We start from the raw sequence: 22,042 nt of genomic DNA, 5'->3' as shown, positions 1-22,042 counted from the left end.
CTATTTAAAAAGCAAAGCTTAGTTGTTAATGCAGTAGTATATTATGTTTGGTCATTTGTGGTGTAGGTTTAGTTCCATGATGCTTATTATTTGGCTACTAAACTCCTAGTCAGCACTATCCTTTGCAGGTTCAGGTTGTCAAGCATCGGGTTAGCTCATGTATTCTAACTCACTATATTTCGCCCTCCCTTGTGCTCGTTGCGTTCCTATATCTACTTTGGCATTTGTTACTCAAAGAAATCTATAGCTAATAATGAGATAAACTCAAAGCGAGTACTCAGCCATATAGTACATTAGAGAGACAGCAATCTCATAATAAAGGAAACTGAAGGTAGTAGAGGTAGTAGATCGAGGAACCAGAGGCAGCATTTAGACCACATTTTAAAAAGAGGGTAGGTTGTAGGCAGACAAGGGATTATGCAACGCCTCGGCGTTAGATGATTAAATAAATAAAATTAATAATAATTAGAGAATAAAATCTAAGATGGTTAAAAAAAGTAAATAAATAAAAGAATAAATAGTTGGAGAAAAAAATAAAATTAGTATCTACAATCTAAATAATATACTAATGTATTTATTATTAAGAACTACAATAAACTATTTGAATCCACTAAATCATCAACATGTACAATAACTTTAAATTTCAAAGACATATTAAAATATAATATGAGATATTAGGGCGGTCACCTAGGCGTTAAGCAGCAAGTTTTTAAAACAATGTTTTAAGACTAGCATACTATGGAAATTTAGAATCAGCCAAACATGTGAGATTGCAGTATAAAAAGTACTCTTCTTCTCTCAAAAACAAGAAAGTATTCTTCAGCAGATGAGATTCCATTCAGAGAGTTGTCTTTACAGTAAAGCTCTTGCTCCTATTGAAAAGCGAAAATGATAAGATAGATATAGATAACACCATAAATATTGTGTTCAAATGAGTCATAATATGTCAGACTCGAACAAATAACATCCTTGCAATTCAATAAACGAGTTAACATGTCAGGTGACTTTTCACCAGCATCAGATTGACCATACTGAAATCAGACACGCATATTTCTCATCAAAGGCTAACACTAAAACTCAGCAGCAAAGAAGGCATGAGTCAGCAAACCAATGTTGTAGCAGGTACTGGCCTATGCATTCGGAGGCCAGAGCTTGGTGTCCTGAGTGGTGTCAAGGGCCACGGGAGGCAACCATTGCCACATAGCCATGCCAGGGAATGCATTAAAAGAGGCAGCTTTGTTTGCTGGCGCTTGACTGTGTGGAGCAAATGCAGCAGCAGCAGCAGCAACCGGATGGAATGCAATTGGATGAGGCATGAATCCTGCCGGAGGCATACTCATGGCCTTGACTTGTTGTTCTAATCTCTCCTTATCGGCCTTCAACTTCATCTTTTCATCTCGTAGCTCATTCTTCTCCGCCTGTGATATCATGTGAGAAGTATGCAAGTATCACAGAGTAGGACATTTTCATCTGATCCGTAATATCGATGTACAACTAAATCAAATCTATCAGTTAAACAGACTCGTTCAAAACAAAGAATTGCTAGTGATAGAAACTATTGGTCATAAGTAAGTGATGCATGTACACTAGGGAGAATAGCGATAAAAACTAAAAAGTACTCAAAGAAAAACAAATAAAACAAAATCTTCAAAGATTGTGTTAGATTTTGAAGCAGCAGGAAGTCATGTTAGTAGAAAGAAAACAAAGCATGACCAGAGAATGGAACCTTCAGATCGTTAATCGCTTCTTGAAGCTTTTCATTAGAATCCTTAAGCTGTTGAGCTTCAGTTCTAAGTTGTACCAACATACGAGTTGCATCGCTCAAAGTGCTCGCTTTATCAGATTTAGGCGGTCTACCAGGATCTAGGACGGAACTCAATTCCACAAACCTAGAAGCAAACAATAATCAGCTATGATGGTATCAAGTATTGTCCTATGTTATCAGCAGTATTTCCTAGTCATTCTGAAAAGAAAAACAAAGATTACTTATCATTTAGCCGATCTCGACGTATTTTCTCACGACAAGCTTTAGACTTGGGTCTCATGCAAGACTCATCTCTTGCCCTGCAAAGTCTTGCACTCAGATAATTTCATCTTTTATTATACTCTACAGGCTCACAAAACTGAAGAAAACATGACATATAATGAATAGCAAAACAGTGTGATACAAATTGAAAAATAACTTTGTATTGAACCGCTACAAATTTTCTGCATTTTCTTATAGAGTGGAGGGGGAAATGTAGAGTGGGACTGAATCAAACCATGTTTTCATTCAGATGAGAATTAAAACTAAATAAAAGTAGCGACTCAACTAACTACAAATCCAGCAACCAATACAAGTCAAACCTTTTATGTTCTGACCTACATGTAGCATCAAAGTTCACACCTTTATTCCTATGATAAACTTTAATTTCCAAAAGTATGAAATGCATGCCAAATCACCTCCTTATGGGAAGAAGCATCAGGAACTAAGTTGCTGACACACGGCATATGCGAATTAATAGGCAACTAAAATATCTCCTATACAATACCCCCCCCCCCCCGGCGCGATTGGGGAAAAGAAAAAGAACAGGGTTAGATTAAGAGGATTTCTGTTCCAAGAGGCACTCCTTAATCAATAAACAAGGGTTAATATGTCAAAAAAACTTAAATGACTGATGTTAACCTCGTTTAGTGAGATATTGCCAATGGGAAATTCCTAGTACCTCCAGCGTCCGAGAAAGAGGCATAATTCTTTTCTTTGGGAATAACCTCCTCTCTCCAAGAAACATGCTCTCGAAATGAAATTATTTACACCAGATAGAGTATCTAACTAAGAAGCAAGACATGCACAAGGAAATAATCCCATTTTCCATCGTTCGGAAGCAATACAAATAGCAAACTGATTTAAAGTTAAAAAATCGAGAACAACTCGTACCTTTTTCTCGATCCCATCTGATCAAGACAGCAAACACCACCGTACGCCTCTTCGATCCCAACTCTGTCACCATTTTCACAAAGAACCACATCAAGATCATCGATACCACTTCCAGTAAGCTAGATTGAACTCAGAATCACAAACTTCTCGAATCCAATCTATCAAATTAAGACAAAAAGGGCCGCGATCGCCATACCCGGCCGTCGCGGCAGGCGCCATATCGCAGAAGCTCTCAAGCGCGCATCGCAACTCACCGTCCGATCCTTCTCCGTCGATCCAGTAGTCGTCGATCGCGTCCGATCCCATCACAGATCGAGATCGGACGAGAGGATATCTCAGAAAATTAGGGCAAGGGATTGGAGAATGGGGGGGAAAAGGAGCGGTTTTGGAAAGGGGATTGGATTCCTGTGGGCTATCGTCGTCGGCGGAAATAAAGCGAAGCACCAAAAGGAGAGCGGAAACGACGAACGGAAGCTCTCCTTCGCAGCCATATGCGAAGGCGCGAGTCAGATAGTATGCAGCCTCGGTCGTACGAAATTTATGCAATCGCCTTTGGAATTCTTTGAAAATTTTGCTAATTACTCTATCCTTTAGCCGCTACACGTTTCGTAAAATATACAGAAAACAACCTCAACTTTTGTTTATTTCTTTTTACTATCAATGTTTTGGATTAACTATACTACAAGATTATAGCCGTAAAAGTATAATTGATCATCATAGTATTTCTATATATAATATTCATGTTACATAGGTGATTACACTTATGACCTCTTTATAAACTTGTTACTAAGATCTTAGTTACAAATATAACATGGATTGAGATTTAGTTGACTCTATATAAATTCATCTGAGATAAGATATTGCACATCAAAGTATCGATCACACATTTAATAACTTTAATTCTACTCATTTAAATTTTACGACCTCTTATATTATATTTTTTAAATATAATTAAAGTCAGATACACACTGATACTAATATTGATACTGATACTAATACTGATATCGATATTGATTCGTATACCAAAATGCACTTCCGTCGTGAAACTTAAACATAATATTTTTTGCTACTTCCACGTGAAAAGATAGCATGCGGAATCACTTAAACCTGGGGTGTTAGATGCAAATTTCCCGTAGCCTCTAATCCTCTATCCCAAGTGTAGCAAATTCGTGCATTCGGGGCTGCGCCCGAGACGATCAGCAGCACGGGGAAAACGTGGACGGTTGAGCTGCTGCGATACGATCAGGCAGGTGGAATCGGAGCCGTTGACCTCCGTCCTGTGGGGCCCGGTATGGTGGAATAAATTTGTCGGTCTTTCTTCGTTGGGGAGATATATTTAAAGAGGGATCGAGTGGCCTCCTCGTGTGCTGAGGTCAGCCACTAAATATGGCAAAACAAAATATTGTGGTGCCGTGGAAGGAAGGGGCCACGGCTACGTGGCATGGCAAGTGGCAGTCATTGTTGCCAAGTTTGAGCCATCCAATGTGTATCATGTTGTAATAATGATATTAATTCTTAAAAGTTAGACTGGAGTTGGGTTGTTTCGCTATCTATGTACGTATTAAAAAAATACATGCATCTATGGGTGGTGTATTTAAGACTCTAAATCACTGTCTAGTTAGTTTAGTTATATATGTTATAACGCTATATATATATATATATATATTAAATATTATTTATATGAACTGGGATTTGATGAGAAGTGATCGAATCGACCTAAAAATATAGCTTAGATAAAAAGAAGGTGAGGCTTGAGAGTGGCTCTTTAACGAGGATGACGTGTAGTTCTTACAATGATTTAAATTAATTATGCTTCTACGTATGTTGTATCTCAATGATTATGAATAGATATTCTGATATCTAACATGTGATTTAGCATTACGTTGCCAGGCCCAAAATAATCTATGCTCCGAGTCCAAAATATACGAATTAGATAAACTGGGCCAGGGCCGAAACTAATTAAGGATAAAGTTTTTATCCATTAATCCACTATCGGATTGGTACGCAATTGCTGGTGAGTTGTAACTACTTAATCCGCGCATAAGGTGGGGAGTGGGAATAGCGCGGGAACTTATCCCGGGTATAAACGTTCACTTCCTCCACGTTCCGAAGCTCAGATAACAACTTTATACCAAGTCAAATAAATTTCACTCAGCCGAATTCGCTCCCACGCCCACCATTATCTCCACTATTCTCTCTCCTTCACTGTAACTAACACTACTCCCCCTCTACTTATTCCATTTCACTCCTCTCCTTTCATCTTCCTCTTTACTTGCTAAGAAACATTTCCAAACCATTGAGCTTGGGCTAAAAGGATGGCCTATCAGAACTCTACTAAGCTCCTCCTTCTCCTTCTCCTTTTCTATGCAACTTTCCTAACTCTCCATGCTTTCAAATTCGAGGTTGGGGACGAGGAAGGTTGGGGTGTCCCTCCTTCTAAGCACACCCAAATTTACAATCACTGGGCCTCCAAAAACCGGTTTCAGATCGGCGACACCATCCGTGAGTCGCAAACTGAGCTCACCGTGGTTATGGTCTAACAATGTAGTAATATGCTTGTTTTTCCATTTATCTTTCTGTGACAGATTTCAAGTACAAGAAGGATTCAGTAATGGAGGTGAATGAAGAGGACTATGATAAGTGCCGGTCATCTCACCCTACCTTCTTCTCCAACAGCGGCGAGACGGAGGTCAAACTCGACCGGTCAGGGTTGTACTACTTCATTAGTGGAGTAGCAGGGCACTGTGAGCGTGGGCAGAAGATGATCATCAAGGTGATAAGCCATGGCGAAGGACCAGGCAGCTCGCCGGGCAGCAGCAACCAGACTGGAACACCAACTCCTCCTGGCTCGGATGATGACTGGAGTGATGCAGCTCTGGCTACACCACAGTTTCTCGCTATGGCTTCTGTGCAGCTGCTTCTAGTTCTGGTTAGCTCTCTCTTCTTTTAGGTGTTGGTAGGAGTATGAGACTTTGTTCTCAGTCAGGTATTCCAGAACAAGTTTTAGTGTTAGTGTGTGCCAGTTAAGTATCCTTCTTCTTATAATAGTGTTGTCATAGGCTTTATTCTGGTATTTATTGTAAGACATTGTGTTTCCAATTGCCCTATTGTGTGAATGATTTTTGAGCTAGATCTGTTGGAAAACATTAATCCAAGGCTCAAACTTGACAGGGTGAGATTCAAATATGGCAAAAGACAAATTAGTTTCCGAAACAGCATTCCAGGAAGATAATTAAAATGGCCGTCATGTTATTTCATGCTGGCAAACATTTTAAGACTCAATTACAACATCATACAGAATTAGTATTTCTTACGTGAAAAGAGAGGGATTAGTTGTTGCGCTGCTCACTTGGACTTCAAGCACCTCCAGCCGGCGCTCTAAAATGTCGAGCTTTTCATTTAGTGTTGCCAGTTTACTCTTTGTTGTAGCCTCTGAAGAACAATTGCCAATCAAGAAGATTGATCTAGTCAGAGAGTAAATTGTAGTATTTAAATAAAGGGAAATAATTGTCAATTGTCATTTGTCTTCACTCAAGCATAATATGGTGTAAGCTCTGCTTTAGATGTGACCCAAGTGCATACCCAAAACAATGGCTCACATGCATCAGTAAGTGACATAATCTTCCTATGGCTTAGTATTGGCTGGAATATAAGAGAATCTATTAAGGTTTTTTGAACAAGTGCACCTTAGAACCCAGTCTACACACAGGAGAAAATGACTGTATCGAAGTGTTTTTTTAATGAGATACGAGATACATATGTGATATCATCCCTGTCTGAAGAATGAGTAGGTAGATAGACCTCCACAAAGAAGGAAGAGTTGTTGAAGTGAGCTACTATATGATGCATTTGAAGAATAAATAGAAGAGCACAAGAGATGATGGAAGATCAAGGGATATTTCAGTGAGCATCATTGAGTTGGCACAAAAAGCTGTTAGGTATAAGGGTTATTAATAAATCATAACATCAAAAGTCAAAACAGCCTGATACATATTTAACTTTACTAGGAGTCCAGAAATAGAAGAGAAGTATGCTTCACATTTTAGTGCATAGTTTTCAGATAATAAACCAAAATTCATGTTAAGAAACAACAAAACAGATTACTGCAATGACTCTAAACCTCAGGAAGAAGATAATAAGAATTTGGAAAGGCATGATTGACTTAAACACTAACTTCCAAAAAAAATGAATCACTAAGTTCAGACACTATTTGACAGTTGATATACCTCATCACCAAAAGAAAAATAAAAAAAATTGATGAATGAAACATCCCCTATGGAAGTGAGTTTCAAAAATTGCACAAGAGACACCACTGGTAATTTTACCTTTCTCTTAGGACCTTTTTGCCAGGAGTTCACATGATCATATGAATTATCAATGTAGTATGAGCTTTACTACTAACAATCTTGACCACTTAGTTGCCGTAGGAATTGGTAGCTATCATATTGCCTGTTAGTCAGGTCTAGGAATCAAAAAGTTAATTTATAGTTTCTATGCGCACAAGAGATCTGGACCAAAGAATGTAATCACAACGAGCTCATCCTCAGTAGCCTTGAGACATTTTGGTGATATTTCTCAGTATGTCCTAGTTTCTAGTTCATCCACTAATACCGAAAAACCCATCTTTTTTTTCGAGATCTCATGCGTTTTTCGAGTTCAAGGAATTAACAGAGATCTAATCAAATAGCGATACTCTTTTTTTTTTTCCAAAGAAGCAACGCCCAACTTATCGATTAGATCATTATTGGAGAAGAAAAAGGGAAATTTACCGAATTGGAGGAGGAACTCAAAGAGGCGGCGGACGTTGAGGGAGATGTTGGAGATGAACTCGCGGTTCTCCCAGTCGGCTTGGACGGCGATCCCGACGTTGACAGGGTTCGTGATCCCGCCGGCTCGAGCCATTCCACCCTTCGTTCTCCTTCCTCGCTTCACCTCCCGACTCCAATCTCCAAAGGTTATAACCTAGCAAAAGAAAGAGGAACAGGAGACAGTTGACTGCTAGAAGCCAGTTAATGGTTGCTACTAATTATTTGTTCCTTTTGTTTTGCTTTCAAGGAAAGCAAAATTAGTGCGAGTATTAATTATGAGGTTTTGGCGTATCCATTTATATAGTAAGTAACATTTTAAATGTTAAATAAAAAGTATAAAAATAAAATAAAATATAGAGTAATTTGTACGAAATATCTAGTAAGCTTTAGATTTACGATTCTCTGTATCCATAATAGAACTATTGTTTTATAATTTAATACGGAGAATAAATAAATGGTTGCCCTTTTCCAAATACTTTTTTATTAATTTAATAAAAAAGTTAATCATGTAATTTGAAACAATAAAATATAGGGTGTAAAATAAAAGAAAAGAGAACTTATAATGTACGGTGTGAAATGAAAAATTCCCGATAGATCTGTTGGCCGAGGTAATTTCTGTCATTTACAGGGTGTAAAGTGAAATAAAAAATAATGACAGTGTAAGGTGTAAAATGAAAAAAATCCTAAATCTTTCGGCCGAGGTCATGTTCGTCATTTTACAGCCTCCCGCCAAAAATCCGTTCCCCGGTGTATATAACTCCGCCGTCTCCTATCTCTCTACGGAAGCCAAACCCGTTCGATTCCGAGACCAAAAAATTTGAGAGGAAAAAGAAAATGGCGTCCTCCCCCAAAACCCTAGCCGAGCTCTTCCACCCCGCGAAGCGTCTTCGATCCCTCTCCGCCTCCTCTCCCGAAACCCTAATCCCCAAATCATCCATATCCGCCTTCCCCACCCCTCCTCCCTCCTCCTCCTCCTCCGACGCCGGAAATCTCTTGCCGGAGCAGAAGAAGCGGATCGAGATCAACAAGTCAATAGCAAGGTCGAGGAGGAATCTGAAGCTCTGCGCCGAGAGAGTCGAAAAAGCTAAAGGTACTTGTTTGTTTCTTGGGGTGTTTACTGGGGAATGGTAGTGATCAGTGGTGGGGGTGATGTGATGTAGGTGAAGGAATGGATTACGTGAAGCTGGAGGATCTTTTGGTGGAAGAGACGTGGTTGGAAGCGCTGCCTGGTGAGCTCCAGAAGCCGTATTCTAAGAATCTGTGCAGGTTCTTGGAGCGAGAAATGCGAGGAAACGTTCCGATCTATCCGCCTCCGCAGCTTATGTTTAATGCGTTGCATTCAACGCCGTTTGATCAAGTAAAGGCGGTGATCATTGGGCAGGTATTATTCTCTTTCTCCCTTGTTATCTTTATGGATTTTTCTTAGATTCTTTAAAGGTGCTACTTTTCTATAGTGGCTACTACCGGGAAGATGAGTGTCTCAACTTTGTGACTTGTTTATTTAGGCAACATACACGACGGGGATTTCATGTTTAATATTTGAGAGGGCGGGTGGATTTTATCTGCAAATTCATCTATGCTGGCCTTTTTAAAATATGTTGAATATTGATGCACTAATCGATATTTCTGAAACATCTTAATGAATGCATAAAGTCACGCTGTCCAAAGTGCAGTTCAATTGCAAGAACTTCTCAAAGAAACAAATTATCAGGCAAAAAAGAAAAAAAAAAGAGAGGAAAACTAAATGGTCCCCGAGTTAATTAAGACGAGTTTTAACCATTAGGTTTGAGCCTTCCACTTAACAGTGGAAATCATGTCATGTTATGCTGTTTCTGTTTGCTAAGACCAAAGGAATTTCCTTATGTCTTTGATTGTCATCGCTTCAAAGTTATAATAAGTCTAGATATCTTATTTCAGAAATATCATATATATGGCCTCACTTTTACAAGTTCATCAAGGTGTTGTGTTCTATTTACAAGTTACTCATCTTAGACCTAGTTGATTCTAGAAAATTATTGGCTGTAATTCTTTGTGTAAAAGGCTTCCTTCACGGCAAGTCCCGATACCCACAGTAAAAAGATGCTAGGAAGCTAAGTCCTTATAACTTCTAGTTTTCCTTTATGCTAGATTGTTTTAATTTTTTGTTTATTGAAATCAAACTCTGATACTTTTCACTTAAGTTTCTATGCGGTGCTTCCTTTTTCTTTCTTACTATCTCCCTACCAACTAGACATGATCTGCTGCAAGCAAACACTACTATGTGATTGTTAATATTTTTGGATAATTTGTTAAAATATATTACTTCATTAATCATCGTCTCATTAGGATCCATATCATGGCCCTGGTCAAGCCATGGGCCTTGCTTTCTCCGTACCAGAGGGGATAAAGATTCCAACCAGCTTGGTAAATATATTTAAGGAACTTCAAAAGGATGTTGGTTGTTCTGTGCCATCACATGGAAATCTTGAAAGATGGGCTGTGCAGGTAAATGTCATATTTTGCCACAGTTGTGGCCCTTTTGCATCAATTATGCCTCTTTCATTATTACGGTACAGTATGAATTATAGTTCTCCAGTGAACTTTCCATCTTTTAAAAGTGATCTTAGTTAATATCTTTCTAGGATTTCAATATACAGTTGCTTCTTCTACAGAACTACTGACTTGAGATGTTTATGTAGGGCGTTCTTCTGCTCAACGCTGTACTCACTGGTATGATATTTGTCCCTTACACGGACATTCACAATCACTGATTCCATCTTCTTAGTGTTATGGTTATTGGCTTTTGATCAGAATCATTTGTGTGTTATTATTCCCTTGTCCTTTTGTGTGATAATATGTGACCTTATTAATTTTACAATGGTTTCATGAAAAAATAGCATAGTTGCTATTTATCATTTGTTCCTAGTACTGAATCACTATTTTCACTTTCTTTTATCAGTGAGAAACCATCAAGCTAATTCTCATGCTAAGAAAGGATGGGAGCCATTTACCGATGCTGTAATTCGTACAATTTCACAGAAAAAATCAGGAGTGGTCTTCCTCCTCTGGGGAAATTCTGCTCAAGAAAAGACAAGGTAGTGTTTTTAAAAAAAAAAAAAAAGAATCTCTTTTCGTTCTGTTTGCATGTGGAATAGTTGATGTCCACTGAATTAGGACGGAGACCTTGCCTCTTACAGGTACCCTTCACACAAAAGAAGGGCAACTATTTGTCATCACAACCTTTTGGCATTTGCATCTATTCATATATAATTTCACTTATCTGCAGTGGCTTTGTATTATTCTGGCCACATCTGTAAAGTTTAATATCCTGATTATTGTCATTCTTAATATTTTGTTTGAATCATGCTGATTCATTTTGTTCTTAAATCTTAATTTCTCCCAGCACAGATTTAGTTGTTTGCTTATGCACATGCACTCATTTCGCAGACTGATCGATGAATCAAAACACCACATTCTTAGGGCTGCTCATCCATCTGGCTTATCTGCCAACAGGGGCTTCTTTGGTTGCAGGTCTATTTCTTATCTCATCTATTCATCCTAATATCCTACCATGAAAGCTAACATATATGAAGCTACTATAGTTGTTCCATCAGAGCCTCTGACTGCAATTATGGTTCTTACTGAAGTGGTGTTGCCTACCTTCTGATTCATGTATTATTTAACTGAAGTACAAATTTTCTAATATTTACCTCTACTGCAACAGGCACTTTTCTCAGACAAATCAAATATTGGAGAGACTGGGATTTTCTCCCATTGATTGGCAACTTTAGATCACTCTAAGAACATTCATATACTTTTTGCCCGCTGGATCATCAACAATGATCCTAGCAATATCCATGAAGAGGACCAACTAATCTGGCCATATTTCGTGGACTAAATGGTGTATTATGACATTACTACTGTAGGTGTGATGCTCCTTTTTACAGCAGGGTTTCCACCTGCAAATTTTGTTTCTTGACTGACCTCAGTCATCAATCTAGTTTACATATCTATAGCCAACCTTTTAGTCTTAGGTTGGAGATTGCCTGATATCAAACATACTATATATATATGTATATTGACCTACTTTTCTAGTTAAATATCTCAAGTCTTTCGTCATGGAGAACATGTGTGTTTGCCTTGTTACGATGAATTTACTACTGTTTGTGACGACGAACATGTGTGTTTGCCTTGTTACGATGAATTTACTACTGTTTGTGACGACGGAGCTTAACATGATGCCTTTGACATCTATACCTTGCTCCCTTTTGAATGTTGGCTGAAGAAATAGAAGAACATGCTGCTATGACAAATATACAGCTTATAAACATAGTCTATCCTCCTAGTCCAGGGCTCATTGTTGTTTCTCCTTATCATTGCCTAGTGAGACATGACAAGAAAAGCGAGATGTAATATCTCATAATTCTTATTATTCAAATTCTGGTTTTGTTCTTAACATGGCTGTGCACCAAACTAAGGAAATCCTCTCAGCATCAAAATTGAACATAGTCTTAATCCCTCAATTTTCTTTTCTATACTAAATTACTAACCAATCTTGCATAAAAGTGCACGAAGATTGCTTCAAAGATGCCGCCACTCCCCTTAAACCGAGTTCGAATCCGGTTCTATGGCTGATCGCAATCCCTGTCGCACCATCATTTGTGCATAGAACTCGGCATGCTCCTGTTCATGAATAGAAGCAGACAAGTCCAAGATTATGCCTCAAAACAAGTCCATGGTCTTTGAACAAGAACGTTATAGATACTCCAATATTCTCACTTCAGTGGAGATGAAAAATTAATTCGAGCTCATTCGTACCTTTACTGTAACAATAACAACTGCAACACCTTTGTCCCTAGATTCATAGAAGAGCTTTCTTGCCTCATCAACAGTGACGGATGGCACAACCTGTGGTAAAGCCTTCTCCACTGCAGAGAAGCAATAGGTTTTATTTGTTTATTATTCCTTTCTATTAGACATATGAAAATTAAAACCATCCGTCACCCTAAGTTTTTTAGAGTAATTGGTGAATTAAAAATGACACTTGATTAATTAAACCACCTTCGCTTACTAGCCTAAGCTATTAGAGTAATTAGTAAATCGAGTATAACTTAGAGAAAAAAAGGATAGCTTTTTCATACCCAATTTCTCAGTGTGGCGTGGATCATCGATCAGCAAGACTTTGAAGCTATCTCCACTCCCCAATCCTTTCTTATCACTCAGTCTCCCTATATCTCCTCCTGCAAAATTCCGAAAGGAAATCGTTCTTTATTAGATCGTAAAGAGAAATTATTTAAACAAATATCTTTTTTAGACCCTTCTACTTCACACGGGGAAACTAATCCACAGTTAATTTAGTGTAAAAGAAATTAAAATTATACATTAACACAGCATAAGATATAGAAAGATGAAGAAGCCACTACCTTCTTCGAGAAGGGGAAGGGCATCGAACTGGGTCTGATCGAAGGTGGGTCTTTCCAATAGAGCTCCTCCTCCTCTCAGGGATCCGAATCTCCCAACCGCGGAGGCCAAGAACACCATTTCCCTGTGTTGGGTCTTCTCTGGTCTAGTGCTGCTCTTCTTGGAAGGCATAGAGACGCTAGAAAATGGGGTCGGAGAAGGAGGAAGAGAATTGGTGAACCGGAGGACAGAGTACGTGGCTGCTCTACTGCTAATCGCCATTAGAAGTATAGAACTAGATGTCTTATTTCCAAGACCGCAGGTTCCAAGACCGAAGGAAGGAAGATTAATTGCTGTGGGAGGCTTAGGATAAGGGTCAGGGGAAAAGAAGGAAGCCAGAGCGGAGATTTATCGAGGGTTCCAGGCGGAGAGGGAGCATTTTTCATTTCACACCCTATCATATGTTTATTTCAGTTTACTCCTTATCTTTTATCATTTTCAATTAGGCCCTCGTATTTTCGCTAAATCATAGTTTGAAATCCACCGTCAAATATATAGTAGTGGTTTAGGACGCTTTTTATGTGTTTTTGTTAAAAGAACAGGGTCAACCAAAATAGGGTGCGAAATGCAAAATCCCATAAAATTAACACACGACTATCTCAATTTGAAACGTGGAAGTTGATCCCACTCAAAATTTTCCTTCTTTTATTTCTGGCTAAGATAAAATAGAGTTTGCTGTGATCTCCTCAAGCTTTTGGCTATGACTCCACTGCACCAGGCAGACATTTATCATCAACGATGTCAAGTTTGGAATTGTCACTATATGGTCATGGCTGGTTTATTACAAGGCGTTACGCATCGAAACACCATTCAAGGGAAGCTACCTACTAATACAATTTCTATGGTCGTGATGGACCAATAGCTAATTTTCAGAAAATAAATTGTATGGCAACTATTAATTCTCAATTAACAACCACAAGTAATCTTGCTCCAAATTTGTGGGTATTATATTTCTCTATGGTCCACAGGACTCTTGGAAAAGAAAGATATTTCTGGGAACTCCAGGACCGAAGATTCCAGATCTTTGCCTGTTAAGTTCCAGAAACAACTTACAAGCATATACAGAACACCATAATATATTAATATCTGGATGTCTGTTAAATAGTAATTTAACTGATCTGCCACAATTTTCTGGACCAACCAAGCATGTCGCATAGTACACGAAAATACAATGTTGGAAAAGGGAATGCTTTAAGTACATACAAATAATTCTTTAAGGAAAAAAAGTTAAAACTCTTGCTGTGAGAAAATAGAACTAGATGTCAGCCCCAGATAGATATTTCATATTTTCTCAGAAAAAGAAAGAAAGAAGAGAAAAGAATGATCTTTCATAGGAAGTCTATGGGGAGACACGAACAAAAATGATGGAAGGGTTCTATTCTGCTCAAATCACTGACCGGATTACATATGTAGGGCATTTCTCCCAGAAACTAGACCACTTGGTAAGTATCTGTGATCAGCTGAGTCCTTTGTGAAAATTTTGTAGAAGCATCACCTTTAAGCGGCGTGATGCTAACAACCTGAAACAAAATTTATCTATAGGGTAAAACAGCAAGCATAGCTTTTTCTCATAATCACTGATTAGCAGTAAATCAAGTTTACTAGAGTTGAGAAGGATAATGAAGAAAAAGTTACTATGAAACATATTATAGAAGAACATAGAGAAACAATCAAGAAAGAAACAAGACTATGAAATGCGCTGCTTCCCTTAATGGGTTCAAAATGTAGTTCAAGACATTGGAAAATGCATAAATGCCTCATTATCTGTATAAGTATGACAGACGAAGTGAAATGTATGTGAGCAAGCACAACATGCTCGTAAGCCTACGATGTCAAGAAACATCTATATGGGGAATATATATAATGTGTGATCAGGAACCTTTGTTGCTACAAAGTATTATCCATTCACTCAGAAACAATAACCTACCAGCTCTCAAGTAACAGTAATAATCCCAGAAGAACAGTTGGCAAGACCTACTTTCCATACAAATTCCTTCAGAATTGGAAAGAGTCTAGATGAAGGAACAAGATCAAGGAACTTTACCAACGTCTGAACAAAATCAAACTTCGCACAAGAATCGAATAGAAATATTGGCCAGCAATCCGTAATTAAAATTTAATCAGCACTTTCTCTAGAAAAATGGGAAAGCTTGAGAAACATATTGCCTAACCTTCACATCACTAAAAGTGTTGGCAGCAGCAAATCTGATAGCTATGGGGAAAAATGATGATGGATCAGCAGGAGGTAGAACAAACTCCATAGATCCACTAAAAAGAAACAAGAGCAATAATCAGCCAAATGCGAGTGCTTATGCTTGTTAGCATAAAAAGAAAGTGGTTCTGCAGATGAATAGATAAACAGTACTATGTACCTGCGATTTGATTGGTCGATAAGAAGAATAGACCACTCCAATGTGGAGTTTCTCGAGTCATACCTGGAACATAGGGGGCAGGAAAAAAAATATTAAAGATCTGGTAATCACAGTAACTGGAAGCTTTTCAGAAGTGATATTGCAGCCCAAGAATGAAGGAAGATAATTTGTAGTACCAGATGTAATGTAAAATAACAAATGTTGCGGCAATAAAGCAAGATTCTGAGAGCAGATAATGGTATAAAAGTTCAAATGGATGTTTGGAAAATATTAAAATAATATGTGATAATTGATGAAAGGAAAATTTGCTGAGTTCCCCTAGATATTTTCTTTCTGGAGAAAGAAGGAACCTTAAACTAGGTAGGACAATTGAAGCTTGTAATTACTTCTGTTAAGCATAACATTTTAAGTATTTTCCTTACAGAATGAGAAGGCTCATCGTGCTATCTTCTTAATCCATACAAATATGCAAAAAGCTTCATCATTGGAGACATCTAGCTGTTCAAATTGAATAAGAATTTCCAAAGCGTACCTCCATTCTCCATCTATTTGTCTGACATTAGGTGTCTCCCTAAGTGCAGGAAGAGGTATTGATATCACTACATTTCTCAGGTCAAACATATCTGAAGCCTCATATTCAATGTTCACAAAAGTTTCATTCCGAGAAACTGAGGGCCAGCAGTTGACTGCAAAACAGATACAACTAAGATTATAGAATATCGAACAAATAAAATCCTTTGATAATTCAACACAGTACATACCAGTCAATGGAAGCGAGGCTTCATCCATGCCCTGAACTCTCCATTTCATGAGACCAACATCATTTTGACCAGTAGGAAAAGGCCTGTTAGGATCTTTCAACCCTATGATATGCTGGGTATTAAACAATTCTTTGTTGATATTAGGATGTGTCTTGAAGCTAAGGCCCGGTACATCTTGGTTCTCAATCTGTAAAATAAGAGCAGATCAGCAGAGTTACCAAAAATTCACGAGTCCACATTTATACATTCATGAAATTTGTTAGATTAATCATTTGCTACAACTTAGTAGCAGACTTCTCAGCGCAACATCATTGAAAGAAAACCCTTGTCTACAGTCAAAAGTTGTGACGACCCTTTCTTACAAGTCCTATTGTCAGATCAAGCAGCACTCCCAGTTGCATGTCTTGGCAAGGGTAATTACCTTAATCGAAACCTATAAATTCAAGTGTTCTTGAAATAGACGAGAATAAATGCATTTAATTCTTAATACTTCCAACAATATGTTGAGACACAGTGAAAAACAAAATTTCCACAAGAGAGAACCTGAAATTGGATGAACCCATCCTCCTCGTTAAGAATCTGAAGAAAAAGAGTTCCTTGAACATCAAAATTACTAACTCCCCCATCTCGCTTAATTGTGACGTTAAGCCTCTCTTCGATGGTCAATGTAATAGGATCACTTGGTGGAAGAGATGATTTTGACTGAATAACACTTGGTTGCACATCCTCAAGAATCACTTCTCCTTCAGCTTTCAGTGATTCCAAAAACTGATTTGTTCTCTGCGTCTTTCCTAGTTTCATACCGAGCCCTTTAGGTGGAGCCGCAGCAGAAGCAGATGGACGGCCTGCACATGAACAGAGCCATCATAATAGAATTACAGGATGCCTAAGCAATGTGCTTCAACACTGGTTACATTGTAATTTGGAACACTGAGATTGTCCATGACAGTTTAAAGAAGTGATAATTCTAAGAAAACTCAGGTCACCAAAGTGTTTTAAATTTTTTTTTTTTTTTCCTGAGAAAAGATTATGCACTCCCTTGTTCTTTACAAATGATTAAATCAACTCAGGAATGATGGAATATAGAAGAGAACACTGCTAATATAGATAATCTCATCACTCAAAAAGTAGAAACAACATGATTCGATACTGGGAACAAACCTTTGGGCTTGCTGGAGGAGTCCAAATCAGTAGTCAATCCAAAACCAGAGCCACTTCCAAAACCAGTTCCGCTACTGGAAATACTCATGTCACTAAAACTACTTTCAATTCTTCGAGGACCAGACATAGACATGAATCCTCCTTTATCACCTCTGCCTTTTTCAATCTGCAAAGTTTTACAGAACCCTATAGTACAACTAACATAAACGAGAGGAGAAAAATGATAGTAATACTAAACGCACACTGAACAAGTTAAACCTTCAAAGAGTATTGACATGAGCTATAGAAGTGAATCATTGACAACCATGCAAATTGGCCAATAGCATCTATAAAGCAAAACATAGCATTGCCAATATCATCCAAAAGAGAAAAGAAAATCAATTTCCCAAAGTCAACCTTATTGTTTCCGTAGTCTGTTAGATCAAGGATTAAGCATTTTCAGATGTGAAAATGAGAAAACCAACATAGTTCCTTGCAGATACTTGAAAAGAGAGTATTCAGTTCAACTAAGCCTTGGGCTACACTAGGACATGAATTGATGTTAGAACTGAAGTTTAGACCAATAAACCCATAAACCTTTGCTTTATAGTTTATATGCCTATAAGGCTATAACCATTCATGCAACGTAAATATTGTTGTCAATTCCTCATAAAAATTCATGTCGAATACACGATCTTTAGTAAAATTATCCGTATATATATATGCCCCTTGAGAAAATTATTGAGTTCCTCCTATCTCCTGCTTACTTGTCCTTACAAATTGATATTTTATATAGAAAAGTCAAGAGATTTTCACTATCAACAGATGCACAAAAACACAAAACTCAGGCACATTGGTCTTCCCTCATGTTCAATAACTAATGGGAATTCCAGTGCACCCAATGTTCTAAAAAAAACTTTTGGAGATCCACAGGACTGAATTCAATTCAAGGATCTTCTACATGATTTCAAGCACCAAAAGTATGAACTAAATAACAAACTAGGTATCTGCAGCCATTTCTATCAATTACATCACAAAAGTTCTGAAATCTAGGCTTTGAAAATCAAAAGTTTCTACAACTACATAAATCATCCACTGAAAGTAATGATGCAATAGCTGTTGCATTCCATAGTTTCAAGACTAAAGTACTTTAATATTAAAAGCATATATAAAAACATCAAATGAGGTACCTTGCTTTTGTCGATTTCACTAGCTTTTCGCTTCATGACATCTTTTGTGTCATTAATTTTGCTTTGCATGACCATCTTATGCAGTCTCTCTTCCTGGCTCTCCATCTCACAGTATTGTTTGACTTGTGTAACAGTCACATTTTCTTTCTGGCCCAGAGAGATGGCTTCATCAAAAGCAAAAATCAGCTCAAAAGCCATTTTGCAGATGCCCTCTTCATCTAAAGAGGGGGAGTATTCAGGTACCTTAATTCAATATAAGGAAATCATTAACTGGTAAAGTCTGATATTTAGCACATTAAAGATATGCGAAAAGGCCATAGTCAATGATAAAATTCATGAAAGTGTGATGTTTCAAGCAACAAAACTACGCATTCCCTAGGGAACTAATGCTGGGCAGTCTTGAATGATTTGAGTTGTTTGAAAATGAGTATGGGAAACCTACAGTAGCCAGTACTTGAATCTCAGCCTGATTTAGGTCAGTTTCTTAATCCTGAACAATATGGTAGAGGCTCAGTCTTAGTTTGTGGTCACAGAAGGATCTCTGCCTGGTTTTGCCCAAACCAACTGAAAAATAACCAAAGTGATCTCAGGCACAATTCAGATATAGCTGGACCCCTACTGGCATTCCTTGATCATCAATTCCAACAGGTTTCATATAATGAAAGTAGCTTAATTGCTGAAGTTGACTTTTATGATGGATAATAAAAGAAAAAAAAAAGTGTGTGTGGGTGGGGGGGGGGGGGGGGTTCATCCCATCAAACCTTTAGCTTACAAATAAGATGCAATCACCATTAATATTGACAGAATGTTCAAACAATTGCCTTGGAAGAGAAAAAGAAAAGGGCATATTAATGTGAATCAGCCACATATGGCAGGATTATCTCAAAATATTAGCTGCCCCTATACTAAAACATGTAATATAAGAAAGGATACCAGTTTTGATAAGAGCCTCAGTGTTTCCAGATCTTCAAGAATGTTGCTCTGTTTGTTAGTAACAAGTAGCAAATAAAGAGCCTCAATAGGCTGGTACACATAGCGCACTGTATCAGTCTCAACGTAGGTATGCTGCTTTCCAGTTCCAATGAGCTTTGGAAAAGCTGCAAGTAGTCCTTCTATTCTTATTCGAGACATTTGAGCATACTGCCTTGAAACAAGTGCTGCAAGTAAGTTCAATAAGACAATTGTTATAGCCATCTTGCCAATATACTCAGGTATCCAACAATAAAGGATGTACTGAGCCTGTTTACAATGGTAAATTGCAAAAAGTTTCTAATAGCTACTTAGGTCAATGGCAATCTGAAACCAATCCAAATTCTCTTAACACTATAACTACAAAAAAAGATTGTCTCGATTAAAAAGCTGAAAAAGTGTCGTGATTAATGAGCATAAAAAGTACCAAATTCACCTTTTCCAGATTTTGTTATGACAGATGCTGCGAGAACCACCTGTTAACACAAGCACAGAAAATGGTCAATAGCTTTTCAAAGATGACAGGAAATTATCTTTCAGATAACAAATATGGACTGCAGGAAACCTTTATCCAATTGATCCATGTCAAACCTTTGCAACTGTCAATAAAAAGTGTCCTTTTTTATGAGGAAATGATAAAGCGGTAACAACCATTTATTTACTACACCAGTGGATCTTGGCCATATAGCCGTGCAATAAAATCATGAAATCATCATTTTGATACCAATATCACTGTAGCATAACTCATTGTTTCCATAATTGAGTTCTTTTGCAAATTGCAATTTGGAATGCTTAATACAGATATCCTTTTATCTCATGAGGCACTAAAGGACTCCTATAAAAAGGTGAAAAGCGCATGCAACTTTTAAGTGTAAATATCATAAAATTGAGCAAAACTGACCATCCAAAAATGTAAACACAAAACTGCAGAACTGACTATCACACAACAAAAAAATGTATCTTAGATTGGAAACCGTAAAGAAGCAGGGAAACATTAGTTATTATTCCAAGGACATATTGCTAATCAAATAACAAGATGTTCCAGCACGTTTCCAACCACCGAAGTAAAAGATCAGATCATAATAAGAAACATAAGATATAGAGAGTACGAAAAGTCCGAAACTTTCATTGTACCATTTTCAACAAAATCCCACGCCCAGAGAGGAATCACAAATTCTCTCGCCGAACGACCACCTGTAAAGCAAAAACACAGTTCAATTCCCATGTGAAGGTAGCAGATTATCTGACTCAATCATCAATTTGCATGAAAAGTAATTACAAACAGCAAAAAGAAAAGAGATATAATATCAACTTTAGATTAAAAACAGGCAGAAAGAATTCATACGTTCTACATTCGTTACAGATCTGCAAGAACGAGAATAATAAAACACCATTTCTTACAATTTCGATACGAATTACAAGTACACAGCGTCCTACCTTTGGTTTGACATCAAGATCGGAGTGGTGAACACAGAGACACATAGATCACGAGAGAATGGAAGGAACAGAGGAGAGCTTACCTGAGATCGAGACCTCGGCTTGGCAAACGGAGGAGCGCGCGGGAGAGAGGCAAGGTTGACGAGGAGGACGAAATCGGACAAATGGAGCAGAGGAACGAGGTCTTCTTTGATCCGAGTAGGGGTTTCGAGTTCGAGGAAGAAGGGTACGCAGGTCTTTTTGCACAGCCATGGTGCGACGGGTCCCGCAGGTCAGTAAATCACAGCCGTCTGTTCGTGTCCGGATGCTAAATTCAGATGCTTGGCTTACAGACGTCGGATTTCGATCGAACAATTGGGCTAAAGAAAGACACAGCCCAAATAAATTTGGGCTTAAATAAAAGATATTGATATATGGGCTCGGGTCAGCATTAGCCTTCAGGTCAAGTAGCAATTTAAGAACTTTTAATTTTCTATTTTCTTTTTCAAAGTTATGGCATCCAATTTAATCGTCGAATGATTTACAAAATAATTCCAATATATAGTCATATTAGTAAACACAAGTAGAACCGATGTTGTTTGCAAACAAAACATACTCTTCGTAATTGTACGATGTACTGTGTATAAACATAAAGTATGCAGTATTGCATACAAAAATTAACACGTTACACATAAAAAACTTATTACTTATACTACACATTATATATAAAATATGAGCACTAAAATATATTGCAATGTTGGATATAATATTTCAATCGGGTCAAGCCTTAGTTGACCCAAATCAAACTTTTAACCTCCTTAATTCGCTCAATTACCAGCAAAGAAGCCAATGGTTTTCCAGTCACAGGTTCACAGCTATCTAACAGCCGTTTGTCACATACTATTTTACATTAACATTTATAATTCCCAGCTTAACAATAGCCACATATCAACCGCATTTAATACACGTGGCTGGCAAGTTTGGCCCACAAAAGGACAACCTACACCCCATCACAAAATCTTCTTCGATT

At 37.8% G+C, this 22,042-nt stretch overlaps 6 protein-coding genes across 6 annotated transcripts; 2 read left to right on the top strand and 4 right to left on the bottom strand.

Moving 5' to 3' along the window:
• Positions 1-790: 790 nt before the first annotated feature.
• On the bottom strand, positions 791-3,401 carry LOC140776487 (transcription factor ILR3-like). Its single transcript, XM_073120216.1, has 5 exons — positions 3,114-3,401; positions 2,918-2,980; positions 1,987-2,064; positions 1,727-1,889; positions 791-1,418 (listed from the first exon to the last, which is right to left on the bottom strand). Exons 1-5 carry the CDS (start codon positions 3,221-3,223, stop codon positions 1,131-1,133), a joined length of 702 nt encoding a protein of 233 aa, XP_072976317.1. The 5' UTR covers positions 3,224-3,401; the 3' UTR covers positions 791-1,130.
• A 1,662-nt stretch (positions 3,402-5,063) lies between these two features.
• LOC140768738 (early nodulin-like protein 21) lies at positions 5,064-5,949 on the top strand. The gene is made up of 2 exons (XM_073109131.1): positions 5,064-5,419; positions 5,503-5,949. Exons 1-2 carry the CDS (start codon positions 5,233-5,235, stop codon positions 5,865-5,867), a joined length of 552 nt encoding a protein of 183 aa, XP_072965232.1. The 5' UTR covers positions 5,064-5,232; the 3' UTR covers positions 5,868-5,949.
• Positions 5,950-6,090: 141 nt separating this feature from the next.
• LOC140768756 (protein BRICK 1) lies at positions 6,091-7,937 on the bottom strand. Its single transcript, XM_073109154.1, has 2 exons — positions 7,687-7,937; positions 6,091-6,349 (listed from the first exon to the last, which is right to left on the bottom strand). Exons 1-2 carry the CDS (start codon positions 7,817-7,819, stop codon positions 6,228-6,230), a joined length of 255 nt encoding a protein of 84 aa, XP_072965255.1. The 5' UTR covers positions 7,820-7,937; the 3' UTR covers positions 6,091-6,227.
• A 148-nt stretch (positions 7,938-8,085) lies between these two features.
• On the top strand, positions 8,086-11,965 carry LOC140768729 (uracil-DNA glycosylase, mitochondrial). Its single transcript, XM_073109119.1, has 7 exons — positions 8,086-8,815; positions 8,886-9,106; positions 10,051-10,209; positions 10,404-10,434; positions 10,664-10,799; positions 11,152-11,235; positions 11,429-11,965. The coding sequence occupies exons 1-7, from the start codon at positions 8,560-8,562 to the stop codon at positions 11,493-11,495; spliced, it is 954 nt and encodes a 317-aa protein (XP_072965220.1). The 5' UTR covers positions 8,086-8,559; the 3' UTR covers positions 11,496-11,965.
• A 144-nt stretch (positions 11,966-12,109) lies between these two features.
• LOC140768747 (ATP-dependent Clp protease adapter protein CLPS2, chloroplastic-like) lies at positions 12,110-13,500 on the bottom strand. The gene is made up of 4 exons (XM_073109142.1): positions 13,128-13,500; positions 12,846-12,944; positions 12,523-12,632; positions 12,110-12,387 (listed from the first exon to the last, which is right to left on the bottom strand). The coding sequence occupies exons 1-4, from the start codon at positions 13,384-13,386 to the stop codon at positions 12,307-12,309; spliced, it is 549 nt and encodes a 182-aa protein (XP_072965243.1). The 5' UTR covers positions 13,387-13,500; the 3' UTR covers positions 12,110-12,306.
• Positions 13,501-14,240: 740 nt separating this feature from the next.
• LOC140768723 (coatomer subunit delta-2-like) lies at positions 14,241-21,245 on the bottom strand. The gene is made up of 12 exons (XM_073109106.1): positions 21,117-21,245; positions 20,731-20,790; positions 20,033-20,072; positions 19,561-19,784; positions 18,628-18,870; positions 17,459-17,624; positions 16,841-17,142; positions 16,298-16,484; positions 16,069-16,222; positions 15,537-15,599; positions 15,336-15,432; positions 14,241-14,684 (listed from the first exon to the last, which is right to left on the bottom strand). Exons 2-12 carry the CDS (start codon positions 20,731-20,733, stop codon positions 14,595-14,597), a joined length of 1,569 nt encoding a protein of 522 aa, XP_072965207.1. The 5' UTR covers positions 20,734-20,790; positions 21,117-21,245; the 3' UTR covers positions 14,241-14,594.
• Between the last annotated feature and the right edge of the window lie 797 nt (positions 21,246-22,042).

The sequence above is a fragment of the Typha angustifolia genome, chromosome 2 (assembly GCF_048772165.1).
Source record: "Typha angustifolia cultivar Huaian chromosome 2, ASM4877216v1, whole genome shotgun sequence".
Classification (NCBI taxonomy): Eukaryota; Viridiplantae; Streptophyta; class Magnoliopsida; order Poales; family Typhaceae; genus Typha; species Typha angustifolia.
Note: the sequence above shows the minus strand (reverse complement) of the source record. Positions and strands in the feature narration are given on the sequence as shown.

Bases quoted from the DNA above. Each gene is read 5' to 3' on its own strand.
- LOC140776487 (XM_073120216.1), bottom strand. From the start codon at position 3,223: ATGGGATCGGACGCGATCGACGACTACTGGATCGACGGAGAAGGATCG. The intron at 2,981-3,113 runs GTATGGCGATCG...AAATGGTGACAG, and splicing joins GCGCCTGCCGCGACGGCCGG to AGTTGGGATCGAAGAGGCGT. The intron at 1,419-1,726 runs GTTCCATTCTCT...ATGATATCACAG, and splicing joins AAGCGATTAACGATCTGAAG to GCGGAGAAGAATGAGCTACG.
- LOC140768738 (XM_073109131.1), top strand. From the start codon at position 5,233: ATGGCCTATCAGAACTCTACTAAGCTCCTCCTTCTCCTTCTCCTTTTC. The intron at 5,420-5,502 runs GTGAGTCGCAAA...TTTCTGTGACAG, and splicing joins TCAGATCGGCGACACCATCC to ATTTCAAGTACAAGAAGGAT.
- LOC140768756 (XM_073109154.1), bottom strand. From the start codon at position 7,819: ATGGCTCGAGCCGGCGGGATCACGAACCCTGTCAACGTCGGGATCGCC. The intron at 6,350-7,686 runs GTAAATTTCCCT...ATTGTTCTTCAG, and splicing joins TGAGTTCCTCCTCCAATTCG to AGGCTACAACAAAGAGTAAA.
- LOC140768729 (XM_073109119.1), top strand. From the start codon at position 8,560: ATGGCGTCCTCCCCCAAAACCCTAGCCGAGCTCTTCCACCCCGCGAAG. The intron at 8,816-8,885 runs GTACTTGTTTGT...GATGTGATGTAG, and splicing joins GAGAGTCGAAAAAGCTAAAG to GTGAAGGAATGGATTACGTG. The intron at 9,107-10,050 runs GTATTATTCTCT...TCGTCTCATTAG, and splicing joins AGGCGGTGATCATTGGGCAG to GATCCATATCATGGCCCTGG.
- LOC140768747 (XM_073109142.1), bottom strand. From the start codon at position 13,386: ATGGCGATTAGCAGTAGAGCAGCCACGTACTCTGTCCTCCGGTTCACC. The intron at 12,945-13,127 runs GTAGTGGCTTCT...GGAATTTTGCAG, and splicing joins CCTTCCCCTTCTCGAAGAAG to GAGGAGATATAGGGAGACTG. The intron at 12,633-12,845 runs GTATGAAAAAGC...GCTTCTCTGCAG, and splicing joins ACGCCACACTGAGAAATTGG to TGGAGAAGGCTTTACCACAG.
- LOC140768723 (XM_073109106.1), bottom strand. The intron at 19,785-20,032 runs GTGAATTTGGTA...ACTTACTTGCAG, and splicing joins CATAACAAAATCTGGAAAAG to CACTTGTTTCAAGGCAGTAT. The intron at 16,223-16,297 runs GTATGTACTGTG...TCTGTTTTGCAG, and splicing joins AGCCTCGCTTCCATTGACTG to TCAACTGCTGGCCCTCAGTT.